The 17,129-nt window shown below is 35.9% G+C and overlaps 4 protein-coding genes across 6 annotated transcripts; 1 reads left to right on the top strand and 3 right to left on the bottom strand.

Moving 5' to 3' along the window:
- Nucleotides 1–36: 36 nt before the first annotated feature.
- Grip75 (gamma-tubulin complex component 4) lies at nt 37–3,247 on the bottom strand. Its single transcript, XM_076789049.1, has 10 exons — nt 3,108–3,247; nt 2,857–3,026; nt 2,639–2,777; nt 2,352–2,551; nt 2,174–2,268; nt 1,806–2,110; nt 1,259–1,729; nt 995–1,172; nt 705–927; nt 37–622 (listed from the first exon to the last, which is right to left on the bottom strand). Exons 2-10 carry the CDS (start codon nt 2,923–2,925, stop codon nt 374–376), a joined length of 1,929 nt encoding a protein of 642 aa, XP_076645164.1. The 5' UTR covers nt 2,926–3,026; nt 3,108–3,247; the 3' UTR covers nt 37–373.
- Nucleotides 3,248–3,633: 386 nt separating this feature from the next.
- LOC143354758 (uncharacterized) lies at nt 3,634–6,603 on the top strand. 3 transcript variants are annotated; one of them, XM_076789056.1, is made up of 6 exons: nt 3,634–4,027; nt 4,179–4,656; nt 4,775–5,094; nt 5,325–5,563; nt 5,646–5,778; nt 6,007–6,603. In XM_076789056.1, exons 1-6 carry the CDS (start codon nt 3,999–4,001, stop codon nt 6,254–6,256), a joined length of 1,449 nt encoding a protein of 482 aa, XP_076645171.1. In that variant the 5' UTR covers nt 3,634–3,998; the 3' UTR covers nt 6,257–6,603. The 3 variants fall into 3 exon arrangements, with proteins under 3 accessions (XP_076645171.1, XP_076645170.1, XP_076645169.1); XM_076789055.1 differs by having other exon boundaries at nt 3,634–4,031; nt 4,179–4,653; XM_076789054.1 differs by having other exon boundaries at nt 3,634–4,031.
- Nucleotides 6,604–7,798: 1,195 nt separating this feature from the next.
- On the bottom strand, nt 7,799–10,921 carry LOC143354761 (dnaJ homolog subfamily C member 8). Its single transcript, XM_076789064.1, has 6 exons — nt 10,792–10,921; nt 10,293–10,451; nt 10,145–10,211; nt 9,508–9,602; nt 9,301–9,440; nt 7,799–9,225 (listed from the first exon to the last, which is right to left on the bottom strand). The coding sequence occupies exons 1-6, from the start codon at nt 10,867–10,869 to the stop codon at nt 8,991–8,993; spliced, it is 774 nt and encodes a 257-aa protein (XP_076645179.1). The 5' UTR covers nt 10,870–10,921; the 3' UTR covers nt 7,799–8,990.
- Nucleotides 10,922–11,786: 865 nt separating this feature from the next.
- LOC143354870 (uncharacterized) lies at nt 11,787–16,060 on the bottom strand. The gene has a single exon (XM_076789246.1). It carries the CDS (start codon nt 16,058–16,060, stop codon nt 12,227–12,229), a length of 3,834 nt encoding a protein of 1,277 aa, XP_076645361.1. The 3' UTR covers nt 11,787–12,226.
- Between the last annotated feature and the right edge of the window lie 1,069 nt (nt 16,061–17,129).

The following is a 17,129-nucleotide window of genomic DNA, read 5'->3' as shown; positions in this document are numbered from 1 at the left end:
TACAAAGCGCTTGAATTAGGGCTACGAATTTCTTAATTCAATAAAGATTTATTTAGATAATAAAAAAATATTAAAAAAAGTTTAATACTGTTTACATACACATGAACATTAAACTTATTATCTTTATCTTTACTTACATGTTTGTAATAATTAAATCAGCAAATAGTAGTTTTATTCAATTACGTTTTTGAATTGAAGAAACAACTCAATTATTTTATATTTCGAATGATACAACACAATAAATAAGAATTACGTTTGAGAAATTAATCTGAAAAAAGAAAGTGAATTTTGAAATGAAATATCAGTATGAATGTACCATTCTTTTAAGGGCACTGTTCGGAAGTTATTAAATATTTAGAGTAACTCGTTTCGTTCATATCTTTTTGCTGAACCATCTGTTGAAATCCAGTCTCAATAATAATTGTGCCAAGTGTTCTCCACTAGGTTGTGCACGGACTCTGTTTAATGTTTTCGTCAGCCAGCTCATTAAACTCTCAAGTGTGTCAGACAACGTTTTGAGTTCTTCCTTCTCTGTTAAAAGTAAATTGCCTACTTCCCACATCGATGCTTGCAAGATAAAATCGTCGCAAAGTCGCAGTAAAAGTTTTATCAATTTATTTACCTGTTAAAAAATATTTAATAAACACACGAATCATATGATTATTGATATATTTATTCAATTTACCAATTGGAGTATAACATACAGGATTTTTCCGTTCCGTTGTACTTCCCAGCAAAAATGTTTGAGACATAACGTTCGCCAGAAAAATAGAGTGTGCTTTTTGCACGTCTTCGAAATTCCGAGTATTTTTCATATTCGCTTCCATTATAGTGTATTGACTTTCTAATACGTCCACTTGTAGGTAGTATTGTAAATTATCAATAATAAATATTAAATTATTTCTTAGTTGTATTACACCTATATCACTGAAAATTAGAAACGAACATATAATACGCGTATGCTTGTACAACTAATATTATAATTATATCTTACATGTTCTTATTATACATGTGCTCACTCCATAGATTCCACAGATCAATTTGAGTTTTCTTAACTCTCAATAAAAATCGAAATAATGTATTATAATCGACTAAAGCAGATGGACTAAATAGTAAGTGTAATGGCCATATGACTTTGTACTTTAAAATGATCATCCCCCATCCGCGCCTTTCTACATTTAACCAAACAGATAATTAATTTAAAATTAGCTTAAAATTTTTGGTCATTAAAAAAATCCTTCAAAAAGTAAGACTGTACCAATGGGATCCTCCCGTTCTCTATCTGTAATTTCTGCACCGTCTGTTTCAGCTTCATCGCTATCTTCCGTTGGAACTGGTACTAAAAAATTAAAACTCTCCATAGCACTTTCATCGTTCAAGTGCATTTTTCTTAACGCAATTTGAAAAGCTAGATTGATATCTCTGGACGTATGATTCGTCGGCGATTTGTTCAGTATATGCGCAGTGAGTCTAACAAATTCGAGAAACAAATCACCCCGACCCATAAGGAAAAAGTCTTTTACTAATTTAAGCTGTTGTACTAGTTGAGATTCCTCGACGGCAACTCGCCATAATAATTCAGTTACACAACGTTTCAATTCGTCGATTGTACGTTCAAATTCGATAATATTAAAAATAGGGTTTTTCTGAAGATTTTGAATCTTAAGAAAATACTCGTATTCTTTATCTCCCCATATAGAAAATTCGGTCTGATCGTCTACTGCGAAATCTATAAGCAATAGAGACAATTTTAGTATTTTTAGTCTACATAATTGCAAACAGAGAATTTTACACGAGCAACTTACCTTTCTTTTGCCTTGGATCATTCCCAAACATTATAATAGTTTGCCCTATAGTCAAAATCTTAGCTGCTAATGATGGTCTAATGTAAGCAGGTAACATGTCCATTTGAACATTGTAATCCCACATATCCGAGTTTATTTTTACATTTTTTGTATCAGCATTGTTCTTATTATCTGCCAACATCAAGCTGTTTTGTCCATCCGACATTTTTTGGATAAAAAACTCATTGTGTGTGTCCTCCAAATTACCATACAAAAGCCAGCTTGTTAATTGTTTGTAAAAAACTATATGTATACTGAGGGATATCCTAAATAACAACAAACCAATTAACAAACAGGCTATCAGAATACCAATTACAGAGATCACTCACTTTTCCAAAGCCTTTTTTACTTCAGGAATACCAGTATGCATATTTTGGTGTAAACATTGTAACAGTTTACAACCATGAATCTTTTGCGTACTAATCTAGAATAATGTGAAGTCAAAGTATGAGTTTATTGCGCTTGTAATCACTATTACAGGGCAATATAATATTTGAACAGACTTACTTCTCTTATAATAGAATTCAGAACAGAAAATAAACCTGTATACTTCTGGACACGACAGAGAATTAATGATAACGGTGTATAACTGTCATGAAGAACTATGCTCTCTAAATCAACAATTTCTTCGCGGAATGGTTCTAAAGCTTGATCCATTCCTTCACAGAGAGCTTGTAAATATAAACCTTGATGTAGATTTTGTAATTCTATAAAATAATTACAGTTACCGAGATTAGACTGTGGTTAAATATAAAATGTAATAAATTCTGATCGATAAGAAGAATATTATGTACCTTCATTAGATTTCGTAATATTGAATGTTGTATACTCTTGAATAAAGTTTCTAATAACATTGCACTCCTCAACTATGTCCAATATTCTTTTAAGTAATGCACGTTCCCCAGGATGTAAATATTTTTCAAGATCTACCGTCTAGAAGCGATAATCGAAAAATATTAATGTTTAGACTCGATATACAGAAAATTGTACCATCGAATTATTTTAACCTTACATTCGTTTCCAAAAGTTCTAAAACATTGGTCGAACACCCCCACAATGACAACAATACCTCGTGCAACATTTTACAAGTGTCTTTCTGTTTAAGGAGATATTACTCCTTTCGATTGAATTAAATCGCAGGTAAACAAAACGATAAAAACACCGACAGCGCGATCAAGTAGCCTGTAATCATTCAATGGTTCAAGTTCATTCTTAACATGACAGGAAAGGATTTAAACATATGAAACATTTAGAAATTCGTACTGTTTTTCCTTTCCATTTCTTACTATTCTTGAGTAGTTCATTACGAACTTAATATTTGACAATAGAGATACATTTTCTTGACATTGACGCTTATTTACTTCAACAGAAAGAAATCGAGATTGTCGGGATTTGGAGCCTCTGGTATAGTGCTGCACCAAGCGGCGTATGCGAACTCTAAAAGCACAGACAACAACAGTCGTTTGAAATTTGGAAAAAATGTTTGACTAATCTACTTCTTTTTTCAATTATTGTTTCATTATTATTATGTATCCTCAAGTCTGATCATTTACAGTTTACATAATAATAATACGTTAAACTTGTACTCTGCGGTTCCATTTATATATTAAATTGTTTTATTTGGAACTTAAACTGTTCTTGGTTGGAATACAAGGAAAATAAATAAATGTTTTTGTAATATTTGCTGCATACGTCTTTAAATTTCACTTCTGATTTTATTTTAGCTGATCTTAGATATCGCGATTATTTTTGGAACCGTACACACGATAGCGTTGCACAGACGCGCATGTGCGCTGGGAATTAGGGTTGCTCTTTAGAGAGCTACATTCATCAGTTTTTAAATACTTCGTGGCGGGGTATATTTATGTATTTGAATAAAATACAAATTTCCGGATGGATTATGAATGCTGAGTATATAATCTTTTCCGATGAAAAAAATTCATTTGTTGAAGGAAATTACCGAATCAATAGTAGTACAGTGATGGTAAAATGATTCAGAAGAAAAGTTCTGGTTAAAGATGTGCTGCTAATGAGATAATCAATAAAATTAACGTGAACCCTGTGCAAGATTTCACTTAATAAAAAGGTGGGAAAGAAGTCTACATACATAAATCGTCTGTCGATTAAACAAAAATACATTTTAAGAAGCATGAAATGCATAAAAAGACAGCTAAACGAAATACGTAGGTATTACAATAAAATATTCGTTGTTTTCCTTATATTTTCATAGATAATTAGATTTTTAATCTAGATTCTGATAATTTAGATTAGATCTTTTTTAGATAAAAAATAACTATTGTAACTAGAAATGACATGAAATTAATGTTAACGCAGATCCATTTCACTAATCCAAAACACAAAAGCGGCAGACAAATTTTCATATGCGAGGGAGTACAAGGATAATGACAATGAGTCTAGCAAACATTTTCAACTACCAAGTCTACAAAAGAAAAAGCCATGGAAAGATACCGATGGTCAGGTGTCGACATCGGCTGAAGTCAGCAGAACAACAGTCTGTACATCTTCTTTGACAGACTTAGAAGATATTACCACCGCGAAAGTTGTGCAGCAGTGGGACGCTATTGAAAATACACTTTACGAAGATGGCGATCAAGTGACCCAAACAGCTCTGTTGGAAGAGTGTATGCAATGGAAAAAACAAATACCGCATTTCAGGATTGTTGGAAAAAATCCATTTCTGTTGACTAAAGCAAACTGTGAAAACCTTGGCAAAAACAGTAATCAAACAAAGACTACTTTTGATTCGTTTGACGACGAAGCATTCTCAGAACATAACCAATCTGTAAAGGTGGCAAGTACCTGGTCAAATTTTTCTATAAGCTAGGCTTGTTGATTAGAATTACTTAGTACGACCAAAAAACACAAGATCTAGAGTATATTGTTGTGTACATATAGTTTATCTTTTACAGGAAAGAAAAGCTTTATCTAAGCATAAATCGCAGAACACACAGCAGGATAAGATACTCGATATGCTCTTTGAGTATGTGATATCTGAATTATTTCCAAGTAAAGAAAACGAAATTGAGAGAGATTTTGAGGAAGCTCTGCAAATACGAATGGCACCCATTTATAGTAATAAAAGTTCTGCGAAGAGTAACAAGTCGATATGGTATGAAGAAACTATCCCTCTGGATAACAGATTTTCAAGCGGCAAGAGCAGGATGATGGAAGATCACATTATACCAATAAGGAAAGAAATTGTTCATGCAAACACTCCAGAGATTCGGAAGTATGTTCATATGTATTATACCTCGTAGAAAGTCTTCAATTAAAATTGCTAACATAAATGATTTTCACGTATGTACATATGTTGCAAATAGAAAATATTTATTAGCTTTTTCATAATATTTCCTCTAATATATGAATACTTCAATTGATTTAAAGCATTTCTGCTAGAATTACTATTTTCAAAAAATCTATGCTATGTATATGAATTGTATTTACAATCCTGATTTACAGGAAATATGATAATCCTGTATATAATGGTAGAATCAAAAGTGGACAGGAGGACACACTTGCCATAGATGATAAACTTTTCAGGCCTACTACCAGTAGAAATAAACTTGGAACTGTGTTTAATGAGAAGATTGTAGTCAGTCCTGTACCATATATTCTATCTACCAGAGAGAGCTTTTCTACCATAAAGACTACTCCTATCAAATTTATGGGAGAATCTTTAAATGTCTCTACATTTCAAGGTATAATCTTCTAAGTAATATGTATATCATTTGGAAAACTTATACTGTTTTCTAAGCATTAATATTACTCTAAACAATGCAGGACATAGTTTAAGTCCAACAAAATATACAAATTATCAGTCAGCTTGGCATTCAACTATGTCACCTGCTGCGTGGTCAAAGAATGTAAAGCTTGCTCCATTAGACACTTCACGACTTCCCAGTAGTAAGAATAGGTAGGTAAATTGTAGAGATGTGAGAGAACCCGATGGTCAGGACGAGTTGGGTTCTGGAATATATCGGGATTCCTAAAAATTTTCGAGAACCCATCTCGAACCCGAATAAAATTCTGCACCCGTCCCGTTTCGACATTTTCGGGTTCTTGCATGCCTCTGGTAAATTGTATTAATATATAATTTCTTATGAATAATTTGAACATTATGTTTGATTTTTAAATATTTTAGATCTGTAACGTCGTCATCAGTTGTATTACAACGTAATAGGAAACCTCTAAGTCCTATTCCTCGTTCCATTCCGGCTGACTCTGCACAAACAACGTATAATAGTAACACCAAATGTTTCGAAATTCAAGGAAAACACATAAATCCTGGACAATCCCCTAAATTAAGCGCGACTAGCACTGGTTTAGATTATAGCACTAGAATTAGTAAAAACAGGAAAAAGAGAAGTCAATCAAAAACGAAATTACAATGAATACAATCAATATTAATGAATTCGGAAAATCAATTTTATATAATATGATCTCATTACCACTTTTGCAACTTGAATTGTATTATTTAGCTTAATTATCAAACAGGGGAAACTCGGTATACACATGCAGTATTTCATTCATATTATTATGGAGAAGAAATTGTTCTTTTCCGTATAATTTTAAACTAATGTGTCATGTTATGAAATGTTTCTGATGCCTCAAAATGAGCAATATATACTATATGAAAGTTCAGATAACGATCGATGTAAAGTGATGTTTTATATAAAACGTAAGTGTACTGTTATTGTTATATAATTCTAAGAAATATCGATATGTTCAAGTATTGAAACGTGTTCTCATTACAAGTGTATTTCGCACTAGAAGAAAACGTTCGTACACGATTTTGCGAATGGTATGTGTTACTGTTTTCAGCGCGCAAATGTGTATTTTAAATATTCTTGTTGTTCGATAGAAAAATGTATTGTTGAAACTGTGTCTACCTCACTCTGTGTCTACACGTTAATCAATGCACACGCTTATGTGCGCAGGTAAATATATTTTTGTAATGCACAGATTTGTAAATAAATGTATTTCTTGTAAATAAACGATAAATAGCGTGTTCAAATATATTTTTATTCAGTCGTTGTTTCTTACATCTTATTTTGTAGATTCAAAATCATTGCAATATTTTCAATATATATTGTATATTCATCGAAAAACTAATTGTCCGTTTTAGAATTGTATGAAAATTTTTAAAAAAGCTACTTACGAGTTTGTAATGTCATTATTAAATTAGAAAATGTACTATTTGTTTTGAAATGATTTTTTTTCCTCATAATGAATATTAGAGATAATCTATTGTTAATTAATATTGTCAAGGAAATCGTAATTTCAATATTACTTACTTAGACACTTCCTTTCTTTTACTACACTTCATCCCAGTAGTTCACTTCGTTTAAATAATCTTCTATAAATTATGAAACATACAAAATTCTAAAAAACAAGCACCTTTTGTTGAACCTTTGTTTGAAGTTATAATATAGAAAAAAAAACGAGAAGAATATGATAACTACGAATCTCAATTGCAAATACAATATATAATAATAGCAAAAGATTTATAAGCTCGTTGTCTAGCGATATATTATAAATAATATGGAATGTTGCAAATTTTTCTCTAAATAAAAAACATACCATTCATGTTAGCTCGGTTATCACTTCAAATTCAATTAATTCGTTTTACATAAGTGCTATGTTTTTCAAAGTGTTTTTAAGCGTAACTACTGAATCATTTACATATGTTGATATGTATTTATATTTACATATATTATCCCGTAGATGTTATAATGTACAAGGTGGCTACACTAATGATGAATGGTTAAACTGAATGAGAAACAATACATTAACCACTAATGCTTTAGTATACAAATACGAAGTTAAAATCCGATTCTATTACCATAAAATACAAAATCGTGTGACTTATGATGTATCATTAAAAAACGAAAAAGATTCTTGTATATAGACAAACAACAATATACGAACGAATATTTCGATTGTGATTTGTATATTTGTCATAAATAAATGATGCGGTTTATTAGTGTGTACTATTTAATGCATTATCCCGTAATACCTAATGGCGAGCCGATTACTAATATCATGTCGAAATACAGATCAGTAGTGGCGCAGCTTATGGCATCGGAGGCTAATCCGCAGTATTAATGTGTTAACGGTCGTAATTGCGAAATAAGAAAGAAAGTCTAACGATTGATTCCACTTCGTTCGGTCATTCACTCTTTTTAATACCGTCAATAAAAAAATTTTTCTCTCACGGTTGATCACGTACGTTCGATCGGCACTTGTACGACATTGACTTTCGTGTGTTAGTAAACGCTACTCGAAGAGAAAAGTTACGCATTTAGAACATTAATTTCCTTATAGTAATCTTACAAATTACAATTGGACCAAGTGTACGTTGAGATGCAACAGTTTGTTCTTTTTCTTCTTTTTTACACGTTCACCTATTGGACACCGGAAGTTATGACTACATGGCCTTTTAAGTTGTTATTATTAAGAAATACTGTACATGCTGCAGGCTTCGAATGAAATTTAAATAAATAATCGAATTAATCATCTTATTTTGATTAATTTCAAGTACTTGTCGTTACTACACCTACAGAAACAACTTGTAGAGATAACCGTGCATACCATTTGGTTTGAGAGATATTAAAATGTGATGTATACTCGGCTTCAAAGTCAAATAATTATGAAATGTACAATTTATACAGTAATGCATGATAACAGTACAACTGCCTTAAGTTTCATACTAATTGTCAAACAATTGGTCACATGGAATTTTTTCATTAAGATTTAACTTAACCAGGCCATGTAAATTGATCACAACTATGTACCCATATACATACTCGCAGATATTTTTGTTCCACAAACATACATTACAATTACTCTTAAAAGATACACACAGAACTTATTTTCATGCTCTTCTGCTCAACTCACACGTCACTCTTATTTATAACACACTCACCAGTTCGACACCTGATTCAACACATTCTCAACTACTTTTAAATCACAATTTTCAATTAACAAATAAATTCAAAGAACAATTTCAATTCGACATATTCAATGAATTCCGTTATTTCGTGTCACATGGTGAAAATTTTGCAAGAAATATGAAACACCAGATGAAATAATTTATGCCAAGTGCCAGAAACAAAAACTGTACAATTATCGTGATTCAGCTTTCGTTTTTGGTGGCCTGAATGCTTTCAGTTTCTTTGCTTTCTTTTGTTTTGTAGCACTAGAACCAGACTGAAAGGCTTTCCAGCTGTCGACTCTTGATTGTCGTGATTCTTCAAAATTCTTTTGCCACTCACGCTCTAACGCGGCCTGCGCTTCTGCCGATAATTCTTCTTCCCGTTTCCTTTTACGCTGTTCTGCGTCTCTGGTTGCTAATTCTCTCCTAAACATTAAACAAAAATATTATTAATTCAAATTACTTTCCTAAACAGCTTATATTTCCTGAATGGTTATCAACCTTCTTCTCTCCATGTCAGCGAAGAGTTTCATCGTCATCACCCAAACGGCATGCGTGTAGCCTTCTTCCGTTTCTTCTTCAAGCATTGTTACACCATCTGCTTTTCCTTCTTTTTTCAATTTCTTCTTCTTTTCTGAAATCTAATTGATTTTTTAATGTTACACGTGCTTGTTTAAATAAACAGAAGTTTTCATTTTGTATCTTTACCATGTGATCTGTACGAGCTTTCGCTTCTTCAATAACATCCATGCATTTTGCTCTGGTTTCTTCATTTTCCAATGTCTTCCATGCCTTATTGACAACTATAACAAGTAGTATAACATTGACGATATATATTTTACTTCGTAAAACTCATCCAACTTAATGATGAAATAATACAATAGGATATGAAGTCATATAGTTTCTAAATAGAGAATGTTGCATTATAATTTTTCTACACAATTATTTGTCAAATTAATGATTACCTTTTAGTTCTGTCTAGTTGCATACGAAGTACTATAAAGTAGAGTATATGAAGTATTAGGTTGCTACATAGGAAATGTCAGATTCATAACAGTAACTTTAAACAAACATAATTTCTCTCCAAATAAAACTGATTGATTGAAGAAAGCATCATTGTAATCGTCATATTCTGTCAACAAATGACAAGTTTTTTTGAAATTGGTCATTACATATGCTACAACCTAATACTACGATGAGTTCGCTGGTATTCTAATATTATTTTTATCTCTATATACATAGAATTTTAATTTTATTCGACCATAAAGAATGTAATAAAGGAAAAAGTAGTAACCTATAATGCGTTAAGAACCTGTTGTTACATGCAACTAAACCTAATACATACTTTCAAATGCTTGTTGTGCACGTTCTGCATCATCTTGATTTTTGTCAGGGTGAACAAGAATTGACATCTGGAAAATACAAATGATACAGTGTTACAAATTCTTGGACTATATATGTACACTACACAAATAGAAAGATAAACAACTTACACGTCGGTATTTCTTTTTGATTTCATCTATGGAGGTGGATGGATCAATTTGTAACACTTCAAAAGGATTTAAGTTAAAGTATGAGGATCCAGGCCGAAGGAGTCTGTCAATTTGTTGTTTAGGTGTCAATACCGAGTCCCTTTTCTCGATTTCCTTCACCTATGCAAACAACAAGATTCTCGGGAAATTATACGAGACAACGAATTGTTTGGAACGCGCGTATGCTTTGTATAGGTTAGGTTTATTTTTAACTCAATCTTTTACCGGAGAAACAATCTTGTTCACAACATTCCGCACGATCTTAGGCACAATATAGTAAACAAGACTTAACTATGTACATCGTCCTAACGTTACATTTATTGTTTCCCCTTTAATGCGTTCAGGTTGACGTTTGATAACCCTTGAAATAAGGTTATGTAACTACGAATTATTATATAAAATGAATTTTCGCGTGAAGAAATATTGTTAACGATACACAGTCGGATGAAGTGGTACATACTTCCGTGTAAAATTCATTGAATTCGTCCTCTTTCTTTGTTGGATTATCATTGGATATACTCGACTTGGTAGCAGCCATCTTGATTGTTACCAATTTCCGTGTCAACAGTGGTATCGCGTATTAAGGGGAAAAAATAAAAAAGGAATCTCATTCTTTAAAAAAACACTAGAACATTTCTCAATCATTTTAAGTGATTTTAAACTAGTAAGAATTTTTCTCTAAGTTTCTGTACATTAAAAGTAAATTCAATCGCGAGCTCTACGTACGGAATATAATATCAATGGACCGGAATTAAAAGCTGCGTATTAAAATGACTATTTAGGGGCAAATATAAAAGAACTTTCTTGCAAGACGACTAGAAAGTTTTCTGGGCATTTTGAGCTGCTTAGAATTCTTATTAAACAAGTAAGGAATTAATTATAATCTATTTTGTTCTGATATGCATTGACAGACATATACGATCTATTTTGTATAGATACAGAGCATTATTATAGAGGTGAGACTTCTGTCGAATTCTTTCATGTTCGTGGCCCCAAATTGGATGACTTTGAGGTACACCATGCAATCAACGTTGCCACTTCTTTAAATTGGTGTCTCCACCTCCAATGGATAAAAGAAGAAGAAGAGACCGAACGCGAAAAATTGAAAACGCTGGAAAGCGCGGCGATATTTGAAATATGATATGGTAGAAAACGATATCTCACAAATGAACACAATTTCTCGAACTGAATATTGCTCAAAAAATTATTCTTATTGCGTATTGTATGTGTAACTGTATATTCTAATGATTTAAGGTAAACTTTATAACTACTTTGTAAAGGTACTAGAGTTTGAACAACCTAACAGTTGATGCGACATAAACCCATAAAATAAAAAAAAAGAACCAGGCACAAATATTCTCATTGGATGTCTGTGGTTGCTAATTCACATAATAATTCAACAAGTTGTTTAGCAACAGGTTGAAACGCTGCCAAGACGAAGTACAAATTGCAGCTTTAACAGATGTTCTTCTTCTTCTTCCTAATGTACTAACATTAAGTACTGTACTAATTTTTTAAAAATAAAAATAAGAGCCGCAGTCTTCCAGAAGTAATTTACGTCACGTAACAAACGGTGACTTTATTTTTGTAGTGACTCTACATTTGATTAACTATTTGATTGATAATTTATTTGGAGCTATAGCGCCACAATGTAGTGTTTCTTGAAATTTACAGGACTTTTTCAAATATTTCACAATCTTATTGTTAATGTCCAAATTAACAATTTAGTGTTCGGGAAAAATATCTGCTTCGCCGAGTTAACATTTGCAATTGTATATTGTTACAAACAGCGACATTAAAGCTATCAGGAAGTTATAATATCGATTGTATTTTACTAGCTTCATTTTACTTCCATTTCGATCACAGCAAAAATATCGTTACTACAGTAACGTTAATTATACCGTCGCGGCGTCGGCATAGCGAGAATCTTCGCAGATCACTTTCACCTCGTCTATCGATTGCAAAAATTGTTCGTTCGAAATCAGCATTGTTAACAGATCTTTCAGATCGTCGTCAGTGATATCGGCCATGCTCATGGTGTACTTCTTTATTTTCTTCAGCGCTCCCATTATGCAGCCTTCGAAATTCCTGCTCCTCTCCCTCAATTTTTGATAATTGTTTTGTAATTCGTTCGCTTTCCGTTTCAAGTCGGCATTCATATTTCTCAAGGCGTACAGTTCGTCTTTCAAAGCGACCTTCTCCGACTCCAGTCGGCGCAATTTCGTTTCAGATGCTTCCAGTAGAATTTGTAAAGATTCCTTTTCAACCCGCAGTTTCGTTAGTTCCGTTTTCAAAGCCCGGATCTCTCCCAATGCGTCTTGCAGCTCGCGATATCTCTTCTCGTCTTCCGAGAAATTAGCGACAAAATTACATCTCAGGTTGTGCAGTTCCATTTTGAGGGCGACGTTCTCGATTTTCATTTTATTCGCGAGCTCCAACAATCTCGCGACATCCATACCGGATTGTTGATTCGTTATCTCACCGCCGTAGCAAACGCTGGCCTGATCGATACACGTCACGATCCCCATTGGGTCGTCGAAGAAATGGCTGGAGTAACTATTAATCTCTTTATAATAAAGATTCATGATTGGTCTGAGCTCGGTCTCGTTTCTTTTGCTTTGCAGCAAGCCGACCTGTTGTCTCTGGAATTCCTCTCTCGCGCGATTTAATTTCATCTTAACCTCGTAGTTTTCGCTTTTCAGGTTCGACAACTCGAACTTCAACGCTTTATTCTCCGCCATCAGCTTCGTCAGCTCACTCTTCTTGGCGTTGGTCATCTCGCTCGCGCGTTTCCTCGGTCTCGCGCCGTCTTTCCCATCCCGATTGTCGCCTTTTTCCGGAACGCATTCCTGTTCTCTGCGTTTCATCGAACCGTTATCGTCTCTCTCCGCTTTTGAATATTCTGGTCGCAGTCTGTCGACGTATTCCTGGTACAGCGTATCCTTTTCCTTCTTCAACGTGGCGTTCATCAATTCCAAAATTTTCAACTGATTCTCGAGCACCCTGCGCTCGCTGTAGACATTGCTCAACTTCACTTTCAGGTCCTCGACTGTCCTCCGCAGCGTCTCGTTGCTATTCTTCGTTTCGTCGAGTGTGTTCCGCAGCGACGCGTTCTCCGATCCCGCTTTGTCACGCTCCGTTCTCGATTTATTCAATTCGACGGAATAATATTCGTTCTCCGTTTCAACTTTATTCAGCTGATCCTTCAGCCGACGGTTCTCGGCGTCGAGCTCGTTAATACGCGTCGTCAGGTCATCCTTTTCTGCCATCAGCACTTGCATGCGGCTCTCGAAATCGGTGTTTTTTAAAGTCAACTCGAGTAAGCTGTTGCAGTTCCGCGAATTCTCGCTTTCCAGCCGTTTTATTTTGTCGCCGGCCCCGTTCAGCTCCGCCTGGGCGTCGCCGAGCCTCGAGGCTAGATCGTCCGTGCTTATTTTGAAGTTTCTGATCTCCTCGCGAAGCACGTTGCACTGATACTTGGACTCGCCGAGTTCGCTCTCGACTTCCGAATATTTCGCGTTCAGATTTTTCAAAGATCTCTCGAGTAGCTCCTTCTCGATCCTCAAGGTGTCGATCTCCATCGTCAACTGGTTCCTGTCGTTCTTCAACTGAATTCTCTCCTCGGCCAACTCGTTGTAGTCCGACATTAATTTAGCCTGTTCCTTCGCCTTCTCCCTGGCCGCAGTCTTCTCAGCGTCCAGCTGATGTTCGCGCATTTTTTCCATCGACTCTAAGCAACGAATGCTCTCCTCCAGCCGCATCTTATCGTCCTTTAAACCGATGATTTCAAGCCTGGCGTTATTCAGATTTCCCGTGGACGTTTCCAGCTCGTCCTGCAGTTGCTTCAGCTGGACATTGTTTTCTGGGCTATTCTCCGTTTTGTGATCAGCCTTTTCGACGTCAACTTTCTGGTTCAACTTCGTCTTGTCATTCGAAGCAGCCCGGTTCTTTTCAACGTCGGCGGTCTTCAGCGCTTTCTCCATCGCGTCCTTTTCGGAAACTATCAGCTTGATCTCGTCGTTTTTCTTCTGCAAACTATCGCGCAATCGGCCGAGTTCCTTGAACAATCCTTCTTTATCAGTTCGAAGGTTTTGCAATTTTGTCCTCATCACGTTCATCTGGTTTGTCGACTGTTGTAGCCGCGCCATCTCACACTTGTCGTTCTCCCGTTCGCGCTGGAGCTTCAACACCTTGCTCTCCGTAGTCTTCGCTTTCGCCTTCAATATTTTGTTTTCCTCCGTTAGAATCGAGACCGTCCTTTGCGTATTCTTCAGCTCCCCGGTTCTTTTCTCGAGCGACGCTTCCGTGTCGGATAGCTTTTGCTTGATCAGGTCCGCCCGTTCGCCCTTCTCGTTCAGCTCAACTTTTAATCGAACGATCGACTCCTCCAGCTGCTCGACCCTCTTGAATACACTCGAGCTGTCGTGCGACGTAACTATCACCTCCAATTGCTTGATCCCGTGACACATTCTGTCAACGAGATCCCCTAATTTTTCAACGTCTTTCCCCTCATTTGAGCCCCGAGTCAATCCATTTATCGTCATTCGAGCCTTCTGTACCATTGCCCGAAGTTCCTCCACCTTCTTCAGATACTCGAGACCCTCGGTCTCCCCGAGCTTCGAATTCTTCGTCGCGTGATCGGTCTTAAATCTGTCGATCTCGGTACAAATATGCTTCAAATTAACATCCAACGTGGACACCTGCTGCCAGTACCTATTATACTCAATCCCCTCGTCAGAGTACCGAGGAAGTCTCTTTAATTCCACGTGCAGATGTTTCAAATTCACTTTCAGCTCAACGATCTTCTTAATGTATCGCAAACAGCTAGGGTCTCCAGCTGCGAGCAGAGCCTCGTAATCGTTCCTCAGCTTCTTCTTCAACTCGTCCGCTAATCGTTCAGCGTTCCTCAGATTGCATTGATCGGTGTTGGTCATGTTCCAGGAGTTGCTGTCCATGTTGGCCTTGCACACTCGCAACTCCATCTTCAGATGGCTCGCCAAGTTGTCCAGCTCGACGATCCTCTTCTGGTAGTCCAGCAGGCTGTCGTCACACCTCGATCGCAGCATGGCTCTCAGCCTGTCGACCTCGATGCGCAAGTTGTCGTTCCTCAGTCGAGACACTTGCAAGTGCTCGCTCACGTTCGCGAGCTCCTCGTAGAGATGCGCGATCGTCTCGGCGACCCTGTTGACTATGTCGATAAATATTATCTCGACCGTGTGGTCGACCGTCATAAAGTGCTTCAGCATGCATTTAAAGTGTTCTAGATCGGTGGTGTCCTCTTGCCCGTCTTCGATCTCCTCCAGCCGGGCTCGCAGATAGACGATCTCCTCGTTCATGCGTTCCGCGTCGAACTGTTGTTCGATTCCGCGGTGATCCTCAGACGCAACGTGATCGCATTCGATCGAGCTGATTTTAGACTCAGCGATTTCCTTCTTCAGCGCCTCGTTCACACCCTTTAGCCGTTTGATCGTCGCCCTTTGGTGTTCGATTAGCGGATCAGCATGCAAGACGTCATCCGTTTCCCTACCAGCGACTCGCAACGCCAGCCTCAGCTGCCAAATGTTGCTCTTCAGCTTCACCCGATCGTCCTGCCAGTTCTTCATCTGTTTTATTATGCTATTTAGTTTGCATAGCGTGTTCGCTGCGACTTCAGCGATCCTCGAGTTCTCCTTGCACGTGCCCTCGTTCTCATCTATTGACAGGCAATTGTCCGTTTGCGCATCTGCCATCGTTAACCATTTGGTGTCCAATCCGAATTTTCAGTTTAATTAGTTCGATAGTGAACGAGAACCAAACGTTAAAGGTGTAGCTTAAAGGTGGCTATTTTTTTTTATTGATCCAATCGATGAAACTGAAAGTTATAGAAATTTATTCACTGTATTTTTCTTGGTTAATTTGTATGATTCAGTGGACATTTTTTATGACCTTCTTTAATTCGTGCTATCTATGTTACAATTGTTTATTGTCATGTTTACAAGAAGTATTAATTTAATACAGAAAATTAATATTTAATAACTTGATTATTACCTTATTTTAACCCATTTGTTACAATTCAGTGTCCGATTAAAGAGAGCAATAAAATTGATTACTCCAACTAATTTTATTCTCGTTATGAAATATATTTCTCCAGAAATTATATTGCAAACGTTGTACGGCAAGATAATTTGTTAACCAACGAATTTGCGGGTAGAGTCATTTATCTAAAGCTGTCATAATGTTGCAGCTTGAGTATCCTTACTTTTTAAGTACTATTAAAATATTCCACAGAATTTCATTACTCCAGGTGCATCTTAACTTTTAATTTGCCTCCTCTTCTCAGTTATTGTACTATTTCGAAGCATATCACATTTTTATATCACATTTCGTTTTTTTTTCTTTTTGAAAGGAGGTTAAAAATTTTGGTTATGATGTCAGCAGTTTGTTTCAGAAATATCTTCACATTTCTAGTAACAATACTAAACGCTCGACAATTATAGTGAAATGAAACGAATAATTAAATTACAGATTGCCGAAACGTTTTCCGATTTGTTAATTTCTCTTTCTATTTTTTAAATAAGCGAGATTAGATTTTCGAAAGGTATGATCGTTATTATTGTAGAAAATAGCGACGAGCTCTCCACTATTCGCAAACGCAACAGCGGAGAGACCGTTCAAGTAGGTTGAATTTTTGTTTACGAGACTACAATGAGTTCCCCCAAGTCGCGCATGATTTTGTGGAGTCATTGTTTAACTTTGGAATGCGCAATTATTCACGGTCGGTTGGATCTCTCGGTCGGTTCGGCCAACGAGGGAACTGAG

The sequence above is a fragment of the Halictus rubicundus genome, chromosome 6 (assembly GCF_050948215.1).
Source record: "Halictus rubicundus isolate RS-2024b chromosome 6, iyHalRubi1_principal, whole genome shotgun sequence".
Classification (NCBI taxonomy): Eukaryota; Metazoa; Arthropoda; class Insecta; order Hymenoptera; family Halictidae; genus Halictus; species Halictus rubicundus.
The sequence above is the reverse complement of the archived record's forward strand: the minus strand, read 5'-3'. Positions and strand labels throughout refer to the sequence as shown.